The following is a 25,677-nucleotide window of genomic DNA, read 5'->3' as shown; positions in this document are numbered from 1 at the left end:
CTGCACTACCTCTTTGCAAAATATGTTCCCCTATTAACACGGACGATTTTTCGAACGTCGTAAGAGACACGTTGCACATATGGGATACATAACCTGTTTTAAATTAAATTAAATTTATTAAATAATGCTAAATAATTTTTACAAATTGATGATACTCGTAAATAAAAAATTCATAATAAAAAATAATACAATAGGTATCACTATGAACGTTGTTATTAACAATTATTAAAATATTTAGTCGTGATGTGAAATATCGATGACAGCTTTTACGCGAAAATTGTAATAAAATGCCGAAATAAGGAGAAAAAAAGAAAAAGAAAGAAAATACTGCATTTCAAAAGAAAATTGATAATAAATGAAGAAAAATTAAATACTCTAAGTGATTTCAATTATTATTATAATATTATATTGCGAGAAAATGGCGATTTATCAGGATGCAAAAGTAATTGTCTTTATTAAAAATTATATATACTTACAGGGAGATAAATATTTGTAAATTTTTCGATATATATATATATATATATATATATATTTCATATATTGCTTTATATTTATTTATTCGCAAACATACACATAAATGTTTTTTTTTTTTTTTTCATTAACAAAAACATTTCTTTCTTCTAAGTTTGGGATTTTTAATTGCAATTTATTAATTTTGTCCGCATAGAACGCGCTTTTCCAGGAAGCTGCTGCATGTAATTAATATTATATATTAACAATTTTCGCTTTTCTTTTCACTGGATTTAGACACAATTGTTTTGATTTTAGGTTAGTAAACCAGCGCCAAGTAGTAGCTCCTATTTCCTACGATTTGTTTGGTAGCTCTTTCGATTAATTTAAAAGAAGAATTTATAGTTGAAATTGAAAATGACCTTACGATATAAAAAAGCCCGAAAGAATCTTGAGTTTTATGTAAATAATTACAAATTTCATCAACCATTTCAAGTTCTTATTGATGGTACATTTGCGTTCGCAGCATTACAGGTTAGGTGTCACGTATAAATACAAAATTTTCAACTTGCTATTAAATTTTAATTTTAAATTTATATTTGTTATTTTTATATTTATATGTTGTATGTTTTGTTATCTTTTCTCAGAATAAATTCAACATACAGGAGCAACTTAAAAATTACTTTCAGTCTCAATTAAAGCTGCTAACAACACCATGTATTATTTCTGAAACTGAAAAACTTGGTATATTCTCTGCAAAAGTTAATGGTGCTACACAAATAGTGAAACAATATGCTGTACACAGGTGTGGACACGAGAAGAAACCAATAAGCGGTTCAAACTGTTTACTATCTATGATAAAAAAAGATAATAGTTCAAGGTACACAGTTATGAGTTTTTATGAATTAAATATTAAATATATATTATGAAGATATATATATAATACAATTATAAAGTAAAATATTTTTATAATGTTATAATTGTTACAGATATATTATTGCAACACAAGATCGTGAGCTTCAAGATAAGTTGAGGCTAATTCCAGGAGTTCCTTTAATATATTTACATGGAAAAACACCTACGTTAGAATCTCCTTCAGAAGCAAGTCGTAAATGTGCAGTAGTTATGCAAAAAGATTTAGGTATGACTATATGGCAAAAAGAAAATGTAAAGGTATTACAAAAGCAAGCAGGAATAGTGCAAGAGAAGGAAAAATTAAAGAAAAGGAAGAAAAAGGGAGGACCAAATCCACTTAGCTGTTTGAAAAAAAAGAAAAAATCAGAAACAATATCAAGCAAGAAGGGTATAAAATCTGGTAAAGTAAAAAAAAAAAAGATTAAAATAGCACCACACATCAAAGAGGCTTTAGTAGCAGAATTGAAGAATAAACGTGGGGAATAGAACCGTGTACAAATCACGTAATTTTTGGACGATCCAACAAGAAGTGAAATTGTCAAAAAACCTATGTGATAATTATATATTAGAAAAAGTACTTTTATATATATAAGGTACAATATTTGTTGTATCTGTGTTGATTCAAAAAGAATAAAGAAAATTTATTTAAATTTGTCTCAAATTAAAATATACCCTATCCGTTTTATTATACAAAAAATGTATTTGGTTAGTGAATATTTTTAATAAGTAATAAATAAATTAAGTATGAAACTCTTATAATGAATTTGAAAGCTTCAAATACATTTCTTATAAACATGTAATAAATTTCTTACAAACATAAAAGTTAAGAAAACTCATAAAAGAATCTTTCTTAATTCTACAATATGCAATAATGATATCAATAAAAACTTGTTATAGATAAGAATAAGAAATGTTACGTGTATTTGATATATAATAAGTTACGATGCATTTAATTTTATTTCTTATTAAAGAAAGAATAACAATGTGCATAGTTCTAAAGAAATTTAAGATCAATATTATTTAAACATGAAAAATACAATGACAATATAAAAAAATCGAATAAAGAAATTCAATGTAGAAAGAATATACATTATCCTTTAGTTTAGTACATTGAACAATATTGTATGATATCAAAAATGTGTCATTTTTGTAGGATAATATCTAAATATATACATATAGACATAAATCTGGAATTAGGAATATTCCACGTAGAGATTACAAAAATGTTGAAAAATAATCTATTCAATATAGGTGGCACAGTATTATTTACATTCATGTTTAAAGAACTTTTAAACAGATCTTTAGAGAACTATTTCAAAATTATATTATATATATATATATGTAACATGATTGTAGTTAAAAAGTGCCAGATCTACATTTTGTAAGGATTAAAATATTTCTATATATTTTTTTAAAGGGATTTGTGTTTTAAAAATTAACAAATGTTATTATTAATAAAATTTAACATAAAAACACTTATGTATATTTTAATGTAAATTTCTTGGCTTTTAAAAAATTAGAATTTTTCAAAAAGATATAATTTTTTATCGACCTAAGTTTTATTTTAATATAATCATTTAACAAATTAATATAAATGTTCAAGTCGAAAAGAAAATTGAACACATTACATTCAAGAAGCGATATCCAAGTGTTGATATATATCAGAGCCTTGAAGTTCGAAGTTTTCTCATTATTTTACTTACAGATAGATCTGCCACTATAGTTAAATATAATGCAATATTTCTACAAGATATAAATATTTGAATTTAATTAAATGTAAGTAAAACAAATCCAATTTTATCATTCAATTGAATACTATAATTATTGTTATACTTTTATTATTCAATTAAAAAAATATAATTACTATATTTATATTTATTTCACAAATTGCTAGTCATAAAAATATATAATTTTTCAGACAAAAAATTGTATTTATAAATGACTATTAAGCAAAAAATTCTTTCAAAGTTAAATGTTTTAATTAAAAAATTTTACAATCATTTATATAAGTATGACTAAGTACAACAAGTCCATATGAGTGAAATTCACGTGCTATGTTTAAGGTCGGAGTTTATGAAATATGAAGAAATATTCTTTATATCTAATTTCTTTTACTGTCAGCTTATAAGTGAAATGTCATCTTTACATTACACATCATAGATATAGCATCTTTCATGCAGCGTCAAATAAAACAAAAAAAAAATTTTTTTTCATCGACATTAATACTGAATATTTTCTAGTATTAGCCTATCGTCAAATCAACAATATTTTACACTCAACTTAAAACATTTCTTTTTTATATTTTTGTTTCTAGAATCAAATTAGGCAGTTTAATGTAAACTTATGTAACTTATTTTTTAAAAAAGTTTTCATTGTGAACATTTAAACAAATAAATTGAATAACATAATTTACTGCATATTACATGCATGTACTTATTATAAATAAAATTAAATCAGATTTGAATGTATTTTAATAAAATAGCACGCCTGCTAATAAATTCATTAGAGTATTTGTTCCATATTTTATATAACTGCCAGTCTTAAACATGACTTCTGCGAATATTGCTTTTTAGACAAAAGTAATCTTTAAACAGAACGTACAAAATCTTATATCATATATTTGAATAATCTCACAAACGTGACGGTCAAGGATGCTGATTTAATAGTGCACGCGCAGCCATGGCAAGCATTTTCATGCGACGCGTTGATCGATGATTCGGATTATTTGCTACAAACGTAGCCAATTGATTTTGCAGAGTTATTAGCACCGTGCCCATATGTTCTCGTGTTACAGGATCATTTGGATCTAAATTTAATATTGCTTCTTCTAGCCACCTATGTGTATAATATATAAAAATATAATTCTTGTTTATAATATATTTTGTAATTTTGCAAATAGGACAAAAATTATTTCTTTTTATGTTATAATTCATATAATCTAAATTAGAAAAATAAAAATAAAGAAAAATAATTACCTATGTTTCAATTCTGTACGATGTCCTAAATCAGCAGATAACTGTTGTACGAGTGAAAGAATCACAGGTTGTTGCAAAATGCATCTAGAACCTTGCCCCTGAGCTCCTGCACACGAAAATACTCTCGAAGGCTCCGTTTTTTCGCACACTAGTACTACCAATCCTAAATCGCTTGCACTTAAAGCCTGTTGGAATGCGGCATTTAACTGACCTCTTTGAAGAAGAGACATGACACGTGCTTGAGCATCAGCTACGGCAGCTACAGGTATAGCAGGTGTCGTAGCTCTTGATCTGCAAGTTTTGAGAAACATGTAGTAAAATTTTTATCTGCATCTAGTAATTTATAATTTTAATTTTTTATAATTTTAAACTTCGAATTTGATATATTTTTTACCGTGCACTAGAAATTTCAGTAAGCTGCTGGCTCAGATTTTCCCGTATAGAATCACGAATTGCTCGAATGGTACTATCCTGTGTTGTCGTCAAAGTTCTATTTAATTCAGTCTGTAATTCTTCGCGTACTAATGTTGATAAAGCTTCACTTAATTGTTCATTACGACGCTGACATTGCTTATCGACGATAGCGTCGATATGTTGTAAATCTATAAAGAAATATTACGTATATAAAATCACACACAATATAATATACGGAAGAAACAATTATTCTCATAATAATGAGGAAATATATAGGCTACTTACATTCGTGAGTACCTTTAACAAAGACATCCTGAATTTGCTTGAACATAACTTGGCAAATCTTTTCCATGCCAGGTAAGATAAAACCTGTAAATATTTCTTTAAAAGCAGCATCCAAAACAGGCTTAGCTGTGTTTGCAGCTGTCACAGCAAAGGCATCCTTTACACGCGCACTGTTTATTAATTCAGTTACATTCTTCTGGAAGAGTTCATCCATTTGATTCGCGTCTAATCTCATTTGATGCTTCAAAGGTATTATCGTTTCTTCAATTATACGTGGTAAGGTACTTTCAATCTTATCTTTGATCGTTGTTTCGAATGTGTTTAGGAATTCGTGTTGACGAGCCATTTGATTGTACAGAGTTTGTTCCAGACTCGCATTTTGTTGTTGAGATATTCTCGCCAATGCGGATTCTATTCGGGTAGATGTCGGCGATTCTTCTCGTAATCTGATCACCTCTGTGCGTAATTCTTTTATCTCTTGGCACTGATCTTGAATTATCTCTAAAATAGATTTCAATTTGTTGTTCAATTCGACATTATTGAGATCACTATTTGGTCGCCACGACGTTCCAGTGTCGTCAATTGAAAGGGACATCGTTTTCGGCTCATCTTTCGTCTTCTGCCTTTGTAGATTATTCTCATCAGGAAATTGCTCCGAGTCTTGCATCGCGTGTACATTAACATCTTTGAGTAAAACCATTGGAATATTAGACCAATCTTCGTCGGCGTTCGTTTTTATTTCCGATTTGCTATCAATTTCACTTTCTTCGTCTGGTTTAGTAAGAGACAAAATTTCTCTTACTTCTCTAGAAGGACTGCTACCGCAACTAGCAGGGGCTTGCTCCTCCATCTCACTTTTTATAAGTGGCGGATCAGACACGTTCAAAGCTTGCACTGCTTGTGCAAGAGAGGGACTGCCGGATAAAACTTTCTCTAATTCCGGGCTTCCAGAATTAGATTCTAGTTCGTTATTCTCTTTTTTTGCAGGTGAACTGAACGCATCGGGTGTCATAAGATTTAAGCCACTAGTATTATGATTCATCGTTGCTTCAATTGTAGTAGATAAAGAACGCTCTCTTTCGCAATCCTCACCGGAAATGCCATTGTGAGTGACAGTTCCCATGTCCGGCAAATCTTCGGAATAATCTAGCGAATCATGAGTAAGTGTATCTATAAGATAATTGCCACTTGCTTGTGAGGCAGGTTTGAAGGCAATGTGACACTCTTGTAAAGACTTTGGTTGTACTAGATACATATAAATGACAAGTTGTTCGTCGTTTTCATCAATCTCTTCGCATGTACATAGATCCTCCAATGATTCGCCAGTCGATCGAATCTTACGTTGATCGGCATCAACAATTCCGAAACTTAGAATTGGATATGGCAGGAGAAATTCTGATACCGTACTTATGCATGCTAATGCTTCACCTTTGTCTTTTGAAAGACTTAATATATATAAAACTTTATTATAAATATCTGATAGGAATAGATATCCAGCACTAAGATCTAAGCCTGCTTTCAGCACTGGCATTTTACCAGTAGAAGGATTTGGAGCAAACTTGATTGTTTGCAAACAAGTCCACAATTCGCATGACCATACTTTCAGTTCTGAATTATTGTCACATCCCGTCACAGCAAACCTCCAAAACTGAACACTGAAAATAAGTAACCTCTTTCAATTAAAAGTTTATTTAATGGATGGATCTATGCATGTCAAACTGAATTAATATTTTTAAATAATACTCACTCGGGTTGATAATTTTTATGATCATCAAGGAAAAATAGGCAGGAGAGAGGTCGTCCTCCGTGAGGTTTCCATTGATGTAAGCAACGCGGTTGTGGTTGGCCATTGTGTGAATTATGCAGAAATACTTGGAAGAATTTTACCTCTCCATCTGTACTAGCTGTAGCTAATGCAGTACCATCTGGACTAAGCGTTGCTTCAACAATTGTTCCTGAATGTTGATCAATTTCCATCATCCCTCCGCATTCCTTAACAGCTGGATTTGTTGCCTATGATAAAAGAAAGAGGATAAGAATATTTTCCAATTGTATATATTTCACTTAAAACTATGATTAAACTGTATACTTAAATATACCTCTATTGATCTAAATTTTGATGCCACCATTGCAACTGACCATAATTCAACTTTAGAACCACGAGTGAGAACTAATAATTTTGATACTTCATCTCCGTCAGTGGCATCATCCTCTGGGATGTATGGACACCAGATTACTCGATGACTAGTTGGAGAAGCATCTTCCGCATCTACTTGTAATACTAAACTGCATAATAAATCAGATGGTGTTGGTTCAATTGTATGTATAAAAAGAGATCCTGTATAATCAATACACGCAAGAATTGCATTTGAAACATGGGCGAAGGCAAGATCTTGAATAGCACCACGCATTCCTCGCAGCAAAGCCCTATGTTCTAACTCCTTGTATACAACACGAACTAACCCACCACCGGTACCAACTAAAAGATAGAAAAAAAGTTTATCTAAATAGAAATATATAACCTAAATTGTTTATATATACATACATATATATAAACATTTAATTAAAGAATCAATTTTGTTAATTAAAAACATAATTATATATATCAAGTAAAGCAGGACATATTTTAATTATAAATTATGTATATCCTACTTCATACATTTACAAAAAAATTACAAACAGCAAATCTGCAATCCTATTAAATGTTATACCTTTTATACCATAGGCTAAATATTTTCCGGATACATGAACGGCCAACAATTGGCCGGTATAAAGATGATGATCCCATGTAAAGTCAACTATATTTTTCAATTTTACTTTTGAGCTACCATGATCATGATCACCAGGGGAAGGGATAATAGTCACATTTGTGCTACATAATTCCACCGAATGTTGATCCTCTCGTCCATTAAACTCCCTGCAGAAACAGAATATTACAAATCAGTATTTTTATATAAAATGAAGTCAAATAGTGTATGTTACAATCATTTTTCCCCATAAGTATTAAGAAAAGAAAATGAAATATAAATGCAATACATAAATGAAAAAAAAAATGCTGTGATAAACATTCATTATAAAAACTGAAATACAATATTTCAGATGAAACCATGGTGCATACAATTTACCACTCGATATATTTCAATTTCTTATAAAATATTATTAAAAAATAGTTCAAAAATATATGTGAAAGTTTATAATACTAAGCAGAATAAAGAGATGATTAATCAGATGCAAATTAATAGATATAAAAGGATAAGTTTATTATAACTTCTTTGCAGTATAGCGAACGATAGATTCTCAAAATTTTGGACAAAAACCTTCTCTCATCTCTCTATATTTTTACAAGAGTTGAATAGAAGAGCCAAAGCAACAATGTCTGCTTTGCCATTCAGTGGCACAAAACGGATATCCCTGTATGTACCACGGTTTCTAAACCGTGCACTCGATCTCTCGGAGATGCTTACACTGTCTGCTGATAGTGGAGATGTCTTAAATTACCCTCCCCGGTTTTGCTCATATCGTCAGCCACGTTCCTGCAAAATAACGGATTCGTAAAATCCCACGGACTTGCAAAGCGCCCGGCACGTCCAAGCGATTCCTAACCTTAACCGGTGTAATACGATTCGATATTAGATACAATTACAATCGAGATCTCTCTCACACGCACCTTTCAGGCATAAATGCCGCTCGTTCAGGAATATAATTAATCGACGAGCAGCCGTGTGTTCATCACCGATATATGTCGTTAAACGATATTAGTACGCGCGTACTAAATCAATTCCGATGAATTTCAATGAAAGTGAAACGTCAGGCAGGTCCTCATTCACTCGCGCATAAGCGAAGCGTGGAGAGAGAGAAAGATCAGTGTTGCCAATTTCAGGTCGCGAAACCATAGAATACATAATATATAATATGAGAGCACGTGTCGATGTGCGCGGCGCGTTCGACGTTCGACTTTCGACTTTAACCTTCAAGTGGCGCTGCGTCGTCGACAGTCGGAATTTGGTGCGCGGAGTGGGGGATGCGTGGTGGGGGCTGGGTGGTGGGGGCATGCGCGCGCAACCCAGCCCCCACCAGGCAGCCCCCACTCCGCGCACCGAATTCTGATCGTCGACGACGCAGCGCGACTTGAAGGTTAAAGTCGATTCAAAGTCGAACGCGCCGCGCACACGTCGACACGCGCTCTAATAATATATATATATATATATTATATATTATATATATATATATATATATATTATATATTATATATATATATATATTATATATTATATATTCTATAGTTGCGCGACCTGAAATTGGCGATACTGCCTCTCGTTTGTTAATAAATTCGGTTATCTACACTCACTGCACGAGCTGATGCACATCTGAAAGACCGACATTCCATTCGTGCGACGAAAAAAAATCCTGCACGCCGATTGGCTGCGCGAAAGTGAATTTCTAGCGCGTCAAAAGTTTCTAGCAGCGGCAGCCAATCAGAACGTCGGACGCGAAGCGTCGTCGCGCGACATGAAACCCGATCTTTGTTGTACCTGGCGCCAAGCACTCGTGCAAACATTTTTGAACGATAAATATACAATTTTATACTCCTTCGTAGCGTTAACGGACTTTATTTATGTAAGTAGTGAAATAATGAGTTTTATTCCGACAAAATTGCCAAGATTTATACGTACAGCGCGGAGAAATTGTTCGATAAAGCGGTTGAAAGAATGCGATAGTGCACATTGCTGATCCTCGCGCAAGATTCAAAATATCGGAGTCGTTGTGCAATGGCGGAAAGAGTGAGAACGCGAAAGGCGCGCTGAGATATTTCGTCGTCGTTGGATGCGATTTTAACGCGACAGCAGTCGCGAAAATCGGTACTTCTACCTAATTAACACTTTAGTTAAAGATTTTCAATACGTTTAATGTTTTTCTTGCGATCTACAGACTTTTTACTGTTTGTTTCAGGCGACTGGCAAAACACGGTTGGAGACGCGCCGCTTCGTTATTTGTATCGTGCTGGCTGACTCTCTCTGCGTGTAGGTATTACGTTAAATATATATATATATATAAGAAATACAAAAAATATTCTCTCAATTTACGAATCTATAGGCTTGTTTTCTATTCCTGCACTGATGAACTGGTGCAATAAGTTAGAATGAGACAAGTATATTTTGTCTCACTGGTGCAATAAGTTAGAATGAGACAAGTATATATTTTGTCTCACTCTAACTTATTGCACCAGTGTGCACAGTTCATTGCAGCCAGTGCAGGAATAGAAAACAAGGCTTATGCATACATTGATACTTGAGCGTATTTCCTTTGAAATATACAGATGAAATGGAAGATTTGTTTATAATAGAATATAGTATAATTTTCATTTAATTAACAAAAAGATGCATTTCTCTAAGAAAAGCTTTAATAAAGGTGTAACATAAAAAATATACAAATTAAAGAAAGTCTCAAAAAATTAATTGAATATAACAAGAAATTTCTTTTCAAATCTAAAAGAGAATTTTTATCTTAAAAAAATATTTTAATTTTTTATAGGCGACTAGCATAACGATTGGAGACGTTTCGTTATTATTATTTGTATCGTGCTGGCCAATTAAAACTCTCTCTGCGTGTAAGTATTATGTTAAATACATATAAGAAATACAAAAAATATTCGCTCTCAATTTACAAATCTACGCATACATCATATTTTAGTGTATTTCTTTTGAAATATATGGATGAAAAGGAAGATTTGCTTATAATCAAATATAGTATAATTTTCATTTAATTAAGAAAAAGATGCATTTGTCTAAGAAAAGCTTTAAAGGTGTAACATATAAAAAATATAAAAATTAAAGAAAGTTTCAAAAAGTTAATATATAGGATAACAAAAGATTTCTTTTCAAATCTAAAAGAGAATTTATATCTATCAAATATTTTTGTGGAAATGTTAAAAAGACAAATATATCAATATATAATTTAAAAATTAATTTTAGCAAATCTTTAATGTGTATATAAATTCTTAAATATATGTATTATTCATGATATCGGAGAATTATATTTGCATCATGTGGTTTTTTACTTTTATTTGATTAGATGTCGATTAAAAATTTTCGTAATTTGTAAATAAACGATAAACCGCAATTAACTTGAAAGTCTGAAAAATTGAAAAATCATTAATAGGAAAAATATACGCGATATAAATTTACACTTTATTTCTTATGTTATATTACACTATAGACAGGCTTTTTTCATTCACGTAGGTGTCTATCCTTTGGAAAATGGCAGTAGTGCTCAAACGTACATAGACCCAAAAAAGTTGGCAGTAAATTCAGCTAACGTCGAATATTCGTAAGTAGCGCTTAATGACTATAACGTTTCATATGCCAGACATATGCGGATTACCATTGAAAGCGAGAGGAGAAAAGTAAATCGGACTATAATATATTATATGTAATAATTAATTAACATAATAGTTCTTTTAATAATGCTCAACATTTTATTAGCGAGGTTCGAAAACTTTTATAATTTGTTACATTTTAGTTACATTTTAGTCGTACGAAAAATAGATGGATTGCAAGAAAGAAAATTGAAAAGAAATTTTATCTTCGAAATTGCTAATTTAAATCAAAATTTATATTATATTTATGAAATTATTTGCATTATGTTTTTTTTTGTTCTTTTTCGTTTTTAATGTATTAATCTCATCCGGAATTTTTTTTGTTTAAAATTTGTTAAAAATAAACAGCTCTTCCCCCAAAAAAACTGTTAAGTTTTAGCATAATAAATTTCCTAATTTTACAAACAGACATTTTTTTTTATTTGCACATAAGTCTGCTAAATAATCTTTATGATGAATTTTTTATTATCATTACATATATTGAATGTTTATTATTTGTTCTGCATATCGCTGCAAAATCAGTTCATTCATTTTTATTTAGCTTTAGAGTCGTACGTAAAAATCAATAATAATTTTATAATAAAAATTCCAATTTATAACTTTTACGTCCGATTCACTCTTCGCTATTGCATATGCTTTCTTTACGATAAAATAGCTACATTCTTGAGATACTAAATGTTCGCTAGATTCTTTTTGGAATCTCGTTCACACATAATACGCTTCTTTCCTTCCGACTCTTACTTCGCGAATTATTTAGAGAATTGTTATTGCAAATTGTGCATTCGAATTTCCAACAAGTTCTCAAGCGAATGTCTTACTTTTTGTACTGCCGCATAAATGAATAAATTTTTTGGGTCTTTTCACATCATATATAATGTTACACAATGACAAAGCACACTGAGACACTGCGCCAATCCAGTAAACAATATCGTCGTTATTGTATCGTTAATTCACATATCAAAGGGACCGCAGGGATGGACTCCTGTTTGTCCTTGCGACGATTTTTCATTTTCCTCTTCAGTTTTCACATTCCCTTACAATTCGATCGCTAATAGGTAACAATTCGAAAATTAAGACTTTTTATTGATTACAAGTTTTATTTAAGCGTAGTATTTCGATTACTCTAATGACTATATAATCAACCGCGTTAATCATTATGGAAGATTGCGATAAAAAACAATGATGATCGTGAACGATCGGTGCTTGGAAAAATTCTAAACCATCTTTACTTTGCAGAGGTAATGTTGTACTTTGAATCATCATAAATGTAAATTCTATGCTATTTCCACTTATACAGTATTTTTTTTTAAATTAGCTAATTGCCTTTAATTTAAAAACATATAGTTGAGTTTCTCTATTTCTTTAATTTATTCCGCATAGTAGACGCAAGTAAAATCTAGATAGCCACAAGAGATGCTGCAAAAATGACAGTTTTAAGCATCTTACAAAAGATTAAAATCTCGGTCTGCACGAAGATATGAAAATTTTAAATCGCCTTTATTGTTTATATATCGAGATGGTCCCTGCGGGATTTTAAATCGCATTTACTATATTATTCCTTTGGCTGCGTATGTGTATATATATATTTACACACACATACACATACACACACACACATACACACATATGTATAATTACAAAAACAAAATTTTTCACTACATTAGATTCAAGATGTATATACATTTATAATATATACATAACATATAATATATATGTATATATATCTCAGATTTTATATTATATTAACAAAATGCATTTAACAAGTGCATGGAAATAGAATTCATATATAATTTAATAAATAGTACACTTAATTTATATTGGCTATATTAGCTATACTTCCTTTCTTAACATTTACGGAAATATCAAGAAATTATAGAGAATCGCGCAATCGTTATCGGTATATAAAGTTTTAATCAGAGTAACTGTAGCAGAGAAGAAGGAAAGTGCTTAGAAGCATTAATAAATATATAAATCAGCATAGAGCTAGTATAGTGTGTAAAATACAGGCGCTTGTACGCTTAATAAGAGAACATATATTAATGGATTTACAAGAAATTTACTTATAATTCTTTGCAAGCACAAAGTGCAAAAATAATTGAAATATATATGAGAAGTAATAATTACAATCATTAAAAAAGATATAAGAAATTGTGATATAAAGACGCAAGTTATATATTTACTATCGAGAATTATAATCCGCATGTAAATTAAATGATATCCATTAATGCCGTAATTCGTGATTCATGATTTCTCATAAATGTTAACAACCAAACGCACACACATATTACAACGTACTACGCAACCGTACTCGCTCGTTGATATGCTTATGATATATTGCTCTTAAACTTATAAAGTATACGAAAAATAAATAAATAAATACGTCGAATAAATAAATAAATAGATCCTGATTTATGTCTAAGCGTTTACGATTAAGCCTTACAAAAAACCTAGAATTAAGAGAGGAAGGTATATATGTTACTCGTGAGAGATTGACGGACGGATTCGTGCAAAGGAGAACCAGAATTAGGAATATATCACGTATCACGTAAGCGAAAATATGTCGACCAATCCAGTCCACATTTGTTTGTCCATCCTTTCTACGCTAAAAGTGCTAATTGTTCGGCGATAGATCTTGAAAGAATTATATTCATATACGCGCTAAATTGAAGTAGTTATTACAACTCCACTCTCGTTTGCACGCACAATTCGCCGTGTCAATGTGTTGCTCATTTCTTGCGTAAATATGTGCGATCTGCACACATGTAAAAAGCGGCAAAATTCGGAAACGCGAAAGCTCTCGCCGAGCAATTGATGACTTGCGTGAAGTAATTTGACCCTTAATTGAAAGGACGACATTTTTGCAAACGAGTTTGCTTTCGCTAAATCTGAAAGATATTTTAATCACAATTTTTTTTTATAAATATAATCTCTATCGACTCGCACAGCTAAAAGGCAATACGTAAGTTAAGCGACAGAATTATGATTTATCATATATGGCGAATTGATTCTTTTCTGCTCGGTGTTTTTATTTCACCTCAGTTGAGAATTAAAAAATGATCGAAAATTTCTAGCATTCAAGGCTTAAAGACGGTCGAAGCCTATCGCTTGGCATATCTATAAGACTAGGACATAAAATTCCGTTTAGTTTGAAAAATACTGTACACAAGAATACCTAAGACACATTGACGCTCGCGTTCTTCGCATTTAGACGGGTATCGAAGCTGCGACTACGTACGATGGAATCGATACATTTCCGCCGTATAATAAAGAAGAATAAACGTGCCTGACGATGACAAGACTGGATTAGAGACTGCGGGTTGGAATTGATTTTTTCACTCGATAGAATCCTCCTTCGCTAAAAGCGTAAAGCTATTGTTGTTCACCTCTTTAAAAACCGGAAGAAGCCTTTGTTCTTATCCGGCGGTGGTGCCATCAGCATTGGTACTTGATTTTTATGTGTAATGCGAATCTATATCAAAGAAACGTTTTCATCCAATTTGCAATTTGTTAAATATAAAGATAATAATATTATACAATATATATATTGTATAAAATTATAATATAATAAACTGAAAACTCAGGAATATCCATTCTAAATAACATTTACACACACAATAAAGTTTCATGTAGCGTAAAATATCTCGATACAAATTTAATATATATTTATCTAAAGCAGAATTTAATGAAAATAATTGAAAACATATTTCTGTTCCATTCTCTAATTAAACATCCGATAAATCTTTTGTTATGTGAAGCAAAAAAAATCTTGCTAAAATATACATTCCGTTTATTTTATTGCTGTACTCAAATATTTTATTATTTTATTTCAGCTCACCGTGCAAGGACCTTGCATCCAAGGTTCTCCATCGATCTGCATGGGGAATCGTTTGTTCGTAATGATGGTGACGCTGCTGCATTGGGCTAGCCTTCTACCGGAATGTCGCAACCCAGTCTTCACCTGACCCATGTGCAAGCAGTTCTCCAAACCGATTACTTCTATGAGATTATCCCCGATGTCTGCCGGTAATGAGTAAGTACATAAATATTTCATTGAAGAAGGTGATCCTTCTGATATATTCTATTTGCGCTTGTGACATTTTATGCTTGAACGAGATGCAAAAGTATATTTATTAAATCGTTCGCGTAAAACTGATCATTTTTCTTGCGCGATGAATAAATAACTCACCTTGAATCGCGACGGTGAGATCTACAGAGTTGAAGCTACTGGTACTAAGTTCTTTGTCCGGTCGTTTTTTTCGTTTACCAAGACGATGCCGCGTATGATGTTCACCCCAAAGATTCGAACCCCCGTGAGTGAAAGGAATGTTTAGCAATGCGACTCCTTGCAAAGATGGCCCGTGCGCCAAATCCAGCGGTGTACCGTCGCACTGCAATCGATGAAATGCATGTAACATCACGAATTCCATCGATTCCGTTGAATCGATTGAGTGATTACAAATTCTATTACGTATTTCGAATTGTGGAACAGATACGGTTGATTAATTCTCGATTTATATATCTGAATATTCGATATCCGCGATGTATTAATATATTAACCGAATGAAAATATTATTAATTTATGCTTACGATTATTTCGAGATCTTCGTGAAGATTTTTGCAACTGGCTGCAAATTGTTCCGTAGTTGCGTATTCAAAATACCACAGCTTATTTTTCATTCGGCTATTAAATTTCTCTGGATTTTTCTCCCTTTCCATATGGAACTTGACGCAAATGGCAGCGTCGACGCCCACCGAGAAATAATTATTAATGATATTGTACGGTATACTGTCCTGATTCGGTTTCTTTTCGTCCTTTTGATCTAAAACTTCTATTTGCCAACGATCCATCATTACCTGCGTCGCCTTTTCTATTTTCTGCGAACCATTTAGATCTCATGTAGTGAATTTTTACGATAAATATATGATATGGCATATTAAATAATTCAGATATTTTACAATAATATAAATATAAAAAATAAGAATAAGGATCTCTTACAATTGGATTATTATTAAAATATTAAGTACACATCATATAATTTTGCTTTACCTTAAGAACTTTGTGCACTGCTTCTCCTTCGTAACCACCGCCCCAGCGTAAACACCTTGCAAGATCATTTCCCGTGCCGAGAGGTATAACGCCAACGGCAGGTTGTTTTTCAAATTGTACACGATCTAAATTAAACAGTTGCAAAAGCAATGATAATCATAAACGCGCGGTTATAATTAAAATTAACGTTAAATAAACGTTAATGATTTATTGAGGCAGCATCGAAATAATAAACTTATTTTTCGTAATCGGTTAATCGATGTCTATTAAATATATTCCATTTTTAATATATATATATATATCGTATTCGACAAAACCCTGTAATTTATTACTGGATTTAATTCTTACAATTAATATCTCTAGTACATAATATTACTTAATTTATTAAAAAGCACTGCTTTTATAATGCGTTTTCAATACGCGTTTTAACTGTGAATTTCAATAACATTTTTATTCGTTTCACTCGCATTTTTTCGACAAGTTTAATTAAATAGCTTAAATAAAATAGTATTTAGCAAATCAAATATTTAATATTTAATAAAATGATATTTCTTATATAAAATAATAAAAGATATTAAACAAAATAATAATTAAAATAATAATAATAGTAATTAAATCAATCAAAATAAATACATACCCATCGTTTCTAAAACCCAGCCGACCGTTCCATCGCCGCCGCAACAGATCACTTTAAAATTCTCCACGTCCTTGAACATTTGCAAACCCTGCATAGGTCCACCAATCGCTAGATTATGGACCTGTCGAGGGTTTAGAATGTATTGAAATTTTCGTAGCATTCGCTCCCCTTGTCGACCACCCGATTTTGGATTTATGAATACTAAGAGCGGCGTTGTGTCTTCCAATGGTGTAATTTGAAAGGACATAGCTGGCTGTTGATTCGACGAACTACCGCAGCTTAGGAAACCACCCTGTTAGATTCATTGCATTTATTCGTATATTGCAGGGGGGAAACATGCTTTATTCTCTGTTATTGTCCCGTTGAATTTCGTGAATTTTTTAAGCACGTTTTCCTTAATATTACTTTATCCAAATAATACATTTTGTCAATTAAAAATTCTGCTGTGTTTTAAAATTCAAATATCTTTTACAAAAGAGTTAAACAAATTATAGGTTCTCTAAATAATTAAACATATAAGCAGAGAAAACAAAAGTATTTCATATATATTCTTCCCTTAACGAGAGAAGGGCATGCAATGATAAAGGACAATTAATGCGCGGATCATTATATCGCACTTACGGAACTGACCGATGAGCTATCCTGACCGTGTTTGCTACCTCGTTTGCTGTCCCTCGATAACGATCTTTGTCTATCCAGCACAACGGGACAAATCGCTGTAGGTGGAAGCATATGTACCGCATGTTCGCCGAGCGTACATTCCGCCCGTACTTGCGATGCGCATCTATTATGCAACTGCAACATTCCCATGGAATATCCATACAGATGATTATAGGCATTATCGGCTCTCACGCATTATTGCTTTAATTAATAAAAATCTTAATATATTTAACACTCTAATGCGTAATATTTAAATTAAAATATTTTTTATTTGCATTATTTAATTATTTAGTTATATATGAAAAAATTTATTAAAGAAGATATAAAAAAAAGATAATATAATATAATTAAATGCACATAAAATATTTTCTCTTTAATCAATAAAATATATATATATATATATTTTTTTTGTTTTATTAGTAAATCTTAAATTATATATTTAGAATATTCTTCTATTTTTCATATTGCCACAAATATATTTTAATGTTGGATTATGAATATAATTAATTAAAACAGTATGTGATAGATGCCCATGACGTTATATTCTGTGTTAGTATCACTTGAATTATACTCACGGTTAATTGGCACCATCTACAGTGTAAACCGGTGATGCCGTTATAACTTTTGATCGTCTTTTTGCATTTGGAACATTTCCCATGGCAATTACCTTCAACCCAATGATGAACCATTGTCTGAGACGTCTTTTTGCTCTTGACATAAGTGGCTATACAGGAGGCAGGCGCTCTTTGCACGCATCTTTCGTGCACCGTGTATTTGCAAACTGAATCCGAAAAAGAGGACTTTGTCATTTAATGACGATTATAGATATTCGTTGATTCTGTTGCGTTGCGCGCACAAAACACGTACTTGAATTCTATTTTTAGAGATATATTGCGATTGCATTTCTCTCATGATTCCATTTCATGCTGTTTTAAGTTGCTCTAACGCACCGTGAGATAGGACACACAAATTTCAGGGATTTCTTATACTCACAGACGCAACAAAGTCCTTTCTTGCCGAGGCCAACCAGCATATTTAAACAAAGATTGCAATATGCCGGTTTGCTGAAATGCTTCAACCTCCACAGATGATTTCCATCCTCTTTCACATGGGAATCCAGACCCAGAAGAACCAAGAGAGGGATTGTCGTAAGACCACCTCGTTTCCATTCTTCCAATGAGACTGTACCATCTGCGTCGTAATCAATCTCTATCATCATATCCTGCAGGATCTGGAATAAAGTTTTATTTCCCACGTATTGATCCCGTATTCCGATTGCGGCAGCTTCGATAAATTTCTTATAATTTTGTTGATATCTTCTCAGAATAAAGAATTATTCATTGGATTATTAATAGGAAGGTGATCGTCCAGTCTTCAGAAAAGTCCGCTAAAAGCGGTCTCTTTTTCTGCTTACCGGTTTCAATTCTGTGACATCCCAGCCGAGATATTCCGCGACATTCATCATTTGGTTGACGATGCAGTCCATCTCCTAAAAACACATGATCATAATAGAATTAGTAACAACGATAAAGAACCGTTGCGTGTCATACAATATTTTTATTGACATTACACGATATATTATATATATACGTCGACATGTCTCGCGTATGTAATTTAGTCTTATTAAATCAAACGCCATATCGCTTATTAATAAAATATATACAAGTTGCGATATCGATCATATATCATATGGATATCACTCTACTATCTGTTCATTTTGTTTTACCCTTATAATATCAATCATTTTTCCTTCTTCGAAAGACATTTCATATATATATCGAGAACTATAATACACGTGCGGTTTTAATATATCTTTGATTAAAAGCTCATCTCTCTTTTGGCCGCTTATTTTCTCTAGCTGAACAGATCCGAATAAAAGCAGCAGCCTCGCCGCATTTTTATTAACGTCTACTTTTTCCACGGTTCCGCTATCGGGGTGAATATTTATCAACGCGGCGCACAATTTGTACAACCGTGATATGAATGATTTATTCAACGTGGAACTCATTATGCGACGACGGCGACTGTCGTTTTCCCGAGATCCTTCTCGGCCGCAATTTCATGTCGATACGTAAATCGCGCCCCTGTTATATATTGTATACATATATATGCATCAATTGCACGCGTATCTAATCCTTCATGTTTGAATGACGAATGCATTGAACACCTGACGGCATAATCAATTTCACAATGTAAAATGTTCATTTGATTCTCTCGAGATTATTACGGTATTTTATAGAATCAAAATCCTCTGTGAAATGGGTGGAAATTTTTTATAAGTATTCTGCAAACTTTATAATATTATTACTATATTTTTAAGCTATGTATATTTTTATATCGATTATATTTTAAATAATTATTGATAGTAATCAGGTAATATTAACGGGCTAATTCCATTGTTATATATATACATATAATAAATTCGTCAATTCATCCATATAGTTTTCTGATCTCTCAATTGCCAAGAGGTCAATGATGCGCGTCACTAAAGCGACAGAAATTATACTCGTTCCACATAATTCACGTTGTAACGGATCGCAGAGGGTACATGTCAATTGACGTGCCTATTATGGGTGCGGCCAACAGAGAGTATGGAACAAGTATTTATCTCTTCTATTAATATCACAACTAAAGCTATTCTATACCGCTATTGTTATTTAAGCAGTAAAGGTCAATCTATTTTCGCCGAGGAAAAGTCAGTTTTGCCGATATATCTCTAAATTGGAATCAAAATTATTTTATAAATAAGTGATAATATTTTTATCATGCGTTATATTTATCCATCGTTTTTAATTATTTCAATATTGCGCGATGACATGACATTTATTCGATTTCTACGACAATATTATTATGTGACAATTAACAAATATTTTCGCTTTATGCAAGCGACGTTGTTAAATGTTGCATTACACACACGTGTCATCGTGATGTATTCGCGTTAACAGATAACGACCACTCTTTACTCACGTTCGTGTCAAGGACACCGTTCCCATCCGTATCATATAGCCGGAACATGACTGAAAAAAAGAAAGCATCACCGAGTTAACGCAAACCGAAATTGCCGTGCAACAAGTTGCAGCTGCACTACAAGTTCAAGCGGGATAGACTTGTAACAACTGTGGCAGAAAATCAAGAATGACTGCCGGTCGACACGCGAGTCTTCTCGTAAATTCTGTGTTGTTTGTCATTCTCGTTTTTTCTCATCTGAATTTTTCATTTTTTTTTTTTTTTCTAAAGGCCAAATGTCCGATTAGTATAAAAGCAGTTGCATTCTTCGAAACTTTTTCGTTCGAAAAAATCATATATGTATACGGAAAAAGTTTTTTTTTTCTAAATTTTCCTAAATCTTTTAATACATTATTATTTTTATATATTATCTTCTCGTAAATTCTGTGTTTGTCATTCTCGTTTTTTCTCATCTAAATTTTTCATTTTTTGTTTCTAAAGCCCAAATGTCCGATTAGTATAAAAGCAGTTGCATTCTTCGAAACTTTTTCGTTCGAAAAAATCATATATGTATACGGAAAAAGTTTTTTTTTTTCTAAATTTTCCCAAATCTTTTAATACATTATTATTTTTATATATTACGAGTGAGATTTTCCGCTTTCTTTTCGAAGGTGCATATATATCGGAAAAATTTAATATCCTCTGTGATTGTTCAAGAAAAGCAAGTATGCAATTTTTATAGGAAGATTAAATGTCGAAACAATTTTTTCCCTATTTAATGTGCGCATGCATGTGAAATGGTTATTTCAATGAAGTTCTTCTAAACCGGATTCCGTTAATTTACGTAGACGTGTAATAATTCCGTAATTATTAGCTTTTTAGTCTCGACCATAGGAAACAACGCGCTATATCAAAGCGTCGTTGATCTTCTGATAATGAATTATTCGGGATGAAAGCTCGCGATGTTTCATAAATTTCAAGATGGTCGTTGTCTTTGTGGCAATTACGTACATTCCAGTTTATCCTCCGGTCTGCCGGCTTCCAAGAGAGAGAGGTAACAAACGATGTCTTTGAGACTGACTTTAACGGATTGGACATCTATTGTGCTCTGCTTTCTGACAAGATGCCTCATCTCTGCAAAACAGAAATTGATTTTCAACTCGAGTTGATATCACGCTAGACAGCTTATACCTGCCGGTCTCAATAAAGCATAAGACAATTTAATATTATCTATAAAATAACACTTTGTGTTGCAATTCATAAATTCATATCTAAACATTCTAGAGCGCATATTATATATTATATCCCGACATATACATATATGCAAGATATCAAACAATTATAGTTATATTAATTATTATTAATTTACAGCGGGATCCTATATATTTCTCAAATTTTTTCGTAATATATATGAATATTTTAATTAATAAGAATATTATTAAATTATCCACGGAAAATTATCGTATTGCTCCTTCGGTTTCGGTTAAATGCAGTTTTAACCGAGATTTTCTTTGACGTCGCATTTCGCGGAAGAGTCGCTATATTTTCGAGTGTTAAAGCATCAAAATGTTAGGTAAAAGGAAACTGGCCAGACTTACGATACCATTGATCTGTCCCGTATTTCGAGGAAAATTCGCGATTCATTCGAATGTTAAATCGGAACGGAAAATCCAGGGCGATTTCGACAAGACGATCGAGTCGTATTTTTAGATAAACGGACTTGAATAATTGTACCTAAAAGTTTAAAGAGAACCTGTTGCTTCGAGCGAGGCAGCGCGGCTATCAATATATAAGCGATGAATTGGATTTATTATAATAGATTGTTAGAGTGTAGCGACGACCCGCGAGAGAGAGACAGAGGTCGACGACGCCTAGCCTGTATTTCTGGATCGCCTATTTATATCCGTCGTGTTTAGTTTTGCATGAATCAACGCGGTTCTAACATCGATTGGATTGCCGTTGAAAAATTTATTCTTACGTGTGGTGCGACGATTTCGAGATTCGATTTGTCCAGTGATTGAACACTAATTTCAACGAACCCAGATTTCGAATAAAAAATGTGAGATCTTTATGCTTAACTCGCGACAGTTGATATAAGATATGTATTTTGCATTTCTATATACATATATATATACGAAGAATTGTAGTTTTCACAATCTCATATGGATTCTAAGTTACGCGTTAATTCGATAATAATTAATTAAGCATTAATTTTGTCTTGAGACAGAATTCATTAATGGTCGATATTATTAAAATATGTTCTATTATTAAGATATGATATACAATTTCGATTAATTTAGAAGAATTATCATATAATCTCAATGATTCGATTCTCTGTTCTTATTTTTAGACGATATCGTATTCTACAGAAGTAATAAATTTTGCGGGACGATGGGCAAGTTAAAAATAAACTTTCGCACGAGACGATGCGTCGCGCGAGCTAACAGTCACGCGCTTTATCCATGCGGGACGTTATTTTTTTCATGCTCAAACAATCCAATTTGTGATCCACCAAGTGAGAACCGCGAAAAAGCATCGGTAACGATACCTAAAAAAAATATATAAATCATTTAATAACGCGATGTGTTGATCAATTACAGACATGACGATTAATCACTGTACATACAACGTACAATATTGCTAAAGCTTTTAGAAGAGAGAATAAATCTATTAGATTATTCTCTATTATCATTCTATATATAATTTTTTTATGACAATATTTGTCTGTACTTTGCGCGGTGGAGAATTATTTTTATTTTAGATTATAAATTTTATTAAAACTATTGGAGATAATTTTACAACTATACAATAGTTATTATTCAGTATTACTTTCTATTAATGAAAATCCATAACTGTCACAAGGAATAAACAAATTCAGTAAATTAGACTAATTATCATTTGCGGGCGACAATGCGATGATTATTTGGTTTAGTTGATTTCACATAATGAATTGACATAATTACCGCGCTCCATATATAAATTAAAAAGGAATGTCAAAGAGAGAATGTGAAACATTTATAAATTTATTATAAATTAAAGCTCTCGATTATAAAAACTGTCGGTCATTAATTTTTCGATTAATTAAGTTTTGGAAATTATAAAAATTTTTTTTCTTTCTTGTCTATCTTTTATAATTACATTTATCTTGATTATAAATATATTATAAAGATCTTATATTTTTTTTCTTTCAAAGCATATATTTAAAATATTCATCAAATATATTTAAAAGAAAGATCAAAATAAAGTATATATATTTTTTCAAGATTGCAAACTTTATTCAAATTTTTGTAGAAAATTTATTTTAAGTCATTGCGCTGATACCTCGTGCTACGATTTTATATGTTAGATTTTCCAAGATCGCGATATGTTCTATCTCACCTTCTTTCAACTTCACGCCCGACACATTTGGTAACTGCACCATCTTCTTTTTTATCACTACTAACAATAAGAGCGACAAATGAGGAGAAATGTTCTCGATGACGAGTCGGATTAATCTAATCTCTTTGTGACCGCGACATTTAATCGAAACCGAGTATACGATGATTCGACTATCGAATTGTAATCGAGATGCATTCGAGATGCGTCGATGCAATTAATGATTTAGTTTCAGAAAAGCACTTGTTGCTTCTCTTGCGACACGAGAGTCACTGAGAGTGTGGCCTCCGTCAAGAAACTGGTATCATTCCCTCGCGCATTCATGACGTCATTTATACCGGATGATATACCGATATATATAGATATTTCGGTGGCACCGGCACGCGTACACGCACTACGCAAACTCGTGCGTATGTCACGCGAATAATCCGAAGCGCGCGCTGCCTCGGTGCCATCTGCGATCGATATTGTAGCTCATTAGCGGTAGTAGTTCATCAACTATAGGAACACAAAGTGACAATATTAGCTCCGATCTTTTTAGAAGCCTTTTCTTAGGTTTCTTAGGTTTTTCGTATATTTAAAGTAGCACATACATAACTGTCAGAGTTCTTAAAAAGAAATATATAGAACATATAATTGATACAACTATATAAGAGAGAATAGAATGTAGGAGAAAATAGAAGCAGAAATTTTTCGAATGAATCAAATTTCCGTGTGCATCAGTTGAAATAATTTTTCTATTCTATTTTTCTAGTTTCTCACATTTTTCACATATACGATGCACTTTATAACTCTTCGTTTTATTGCGAAGAAGAGCACCTGAGGGCGAGTATATTCATCTTTCGATTCGTAAAAAACATCGAGTACGAAGCTGAGCTGAGCTTAGCAACTTTAAAATGGCTCGAGAGCACTGTAACGCTGTCGGAACTTTGATTCATCATAACTTTCCATAAATATTGTATATTTTCGGGTCATATATATTTGATATTTCCCTTTCATTTTTCACGAGTCACGTATACCAAAAGACGGGCAGAAGGCTTTAACTTGGCATTTCATCACTTCTGACGATATGTATTTGATGTAGAAGCGCACGTGTTTCACGAGAAGACGATAAGACCAGACTCGTTCTTCAAACACACCCGGAAATAGAACCGGATTTTCTCAATCGTATACACAGCCTTCCGTACGTCATGACATTTCGTGAAGATCAACGCATCTCTCGTCTCACGGCGTACATAGATATTGTCGTCTAAAATCAGAATTTAAAATAGCAATATCCATTTCCTCCACCTCCGGGAAGGCGCAAGTTTATGCGCGGCAATCGCGTAGAGACGTGAATAAACATTTCCCTTAAATCCATAACGTAAGCACGATTATTTCCGTCACTTACCGGCGCGTCTTCATTTAGAGCAGATATAAACACAGTATGTTGATGTCTCGCGTGAGTAATTTGAATTGATTGCGCTTTACATGTCATGCGAGCTGGAAAGTTGCCCCGATCGCCGTTCGAACTCTCTTTTGCCAATGAAATTACCGAATTTTACATGAAACTCCAACCAAATTAATTACCGAACGATAACATTCTCTACAACAAAAC

The 25,677-nt window shown here is 32.4% G+C and overlaps 3 protein-coding genes and 1 long non-coding RNA gene across 6 annotated transcripts in view; 2 read left to right on the top strand and 2 right to left on the bottom strand.

Annotated features, from left to right (window-relative positions):
• Positions 1 to 331: 331 nt before the first annotated feature.
• On the top strand, positions 332 to 1,994 carry LOC145942465 (rRNA-processing protein UTP23 homolog). 2 transcript variants are annotated; one of them, XM_083049208.1, is made up of 5 exons: positions 332 to 442; positions 668 to 695; positions 769 to 984; positions 1,098 to 1,330; positions 1,440 to 1,994. In XM_083049208.1, exons 3-5 carry the CDS (start codon positions 868 to 870, stop codon positions 1,849 to 1,851), a joined length of 762 nt encoding a protein of 253 aa, XP_082905334.1. In that variant the 5' UTR covers positions 332 to 442; positions 668 to 695; positions 769 to 867; the 3' UTR covers positions 1,852 to 1,994. The 2 variants fall into 2 exon arrangements, with proteins under 2 accessions (XP_082905334.1, XP_082905336.1); XM_083049210.1 differs by lacking the exon at positions 668 to 695 and having other exon boundaries at positions 425 to 442.
• A 1,328-nt stretch (positions 1,995 to 3,322) lies between these two features.
• Positions 3,323 to 8,923, bottom strand: Ge-1 (Enhancer of mRNA-decapping protein 4 homolog Ge-1). The gene is made up of 9 exons (XM_083049205.1): positions 8,707 to 8,923; positions 8,504 to 8,572; positions 7,751 to 7,956; positions 7,139 to 7,518; positions 6,787 to 7,052; positions 5,040 to 6,694; positions 4,735 to 4,942; positions 4,341 to 4,631; positions 3,323 to 4,200 (listed from the first exon to the last, which is right to left on the bottom strand). Exons 1-9 carry the CDS (start codon positions 8,715 to 8,717, stop codon positions 4,011 to 4,013), a joined length of 3,276 nt encoding a protein of 1,091 aa, XP_082905331.1. The 5' UTR covers positions 8,718 to 8,923; the 3' UTR covers positions 3,323 to 4,010.
• Positions 8,924 to 11,206: 2,283 nt separating this feature from the next.
• The window catches only part of Dgk (diacyl glycerol kinase 1), an 89,206-nt gene continuing 74,735 nt past the window's right edge, over positions 11,207 to 25,677 (bottom strand). For both annotated transcript variants that reach the window (XM_083048974.1, XM_083048975.1), the window contains 12 exons: positions 21,717 to 21,839; positions 20,727 to 20,776; positions 19,174 to 19,248; positions 18,753 to 18,990; positions 18,335 to 18,540; positions 17,721 to 17,894; positions 17,100 to 17,391; positions 16,463 to 16,587; positions 16,003 to 16,290; positions 15,602 to 15,803; positions 15,251 to 15,432; positions 11,207 to 14,884 (listed from right to left, as the gene is read on the bottom strand). In XM_083048974.1, the coding sequence (XP_082905100.1) occupies positions 14,795 to 14,884; positions 15,251 to 15,432; positions 15,602 to 15,803; positions 16,003 to 16,290; positions 16,463 to 16,587; positions 17,100 to 17,391; positions 17,721 to 17,894; positions 18,335 to 18,540; positions 18,753 to 18,990; positions 19,174 to 19,248; positions 20,727 to 20,776; positions 21,717 to 21,839 (2,045 nt within the window). In that variant the 3' untranslated portion in view covers positions 11,207 to 14,794. The remainder of the gene's footprint in view (positions 14,885 to 15,250; positions 15,433 to 15,601; positions 15,804 to 16,002; positions 16,291 to 16,462; positions 16,588 to 17,099; positions 17,392 to 17,720; positions 17,895 to 18,334; positions 18,541 to 18,752; positions 18,991 to 19,173; positions 19,249 to 20,726; positions 20,777 to 21,716; positions 21,840 to 25,677) is intronic.
• LOC145942355 (uncharacterized) overlaps positions 15,316 to 25,677 on the top strand; it is a 95,057-nt gene continuing 84,695 nt past the window's right edge. Inside the window, exon 1 of the long non-coding RNA XR_014426351.1 lies at positions 15,316 to 15,445. This is a non-coding gene — a long non-coding RNA (uncharacterized LOC145942355). The remainder of the gene's footprint in view (positions 15,446 to 25,677) is intronic.

Source organism: Prenolepis imparis, unplaced genomic scaffold (assembly GCF_030444845.1).
Source record: "Prenolepis imparis isolate NDT839.2.m4 unplaced genomic scaffold, iyPreImpa1.0 SCAF_11, whole genome shotgun sequence".
Lineage (NCBI taxonomy): Eukaryota > Metazoa > Arthropoda > Insecta > Hymenoptera > Formicidae > Prenolepis > Prenolepis imparis.
Note: the sequence above shows the minus strand (reverse complement) of the source record. Positions and strands in the feature narration are given on the sequence as shown.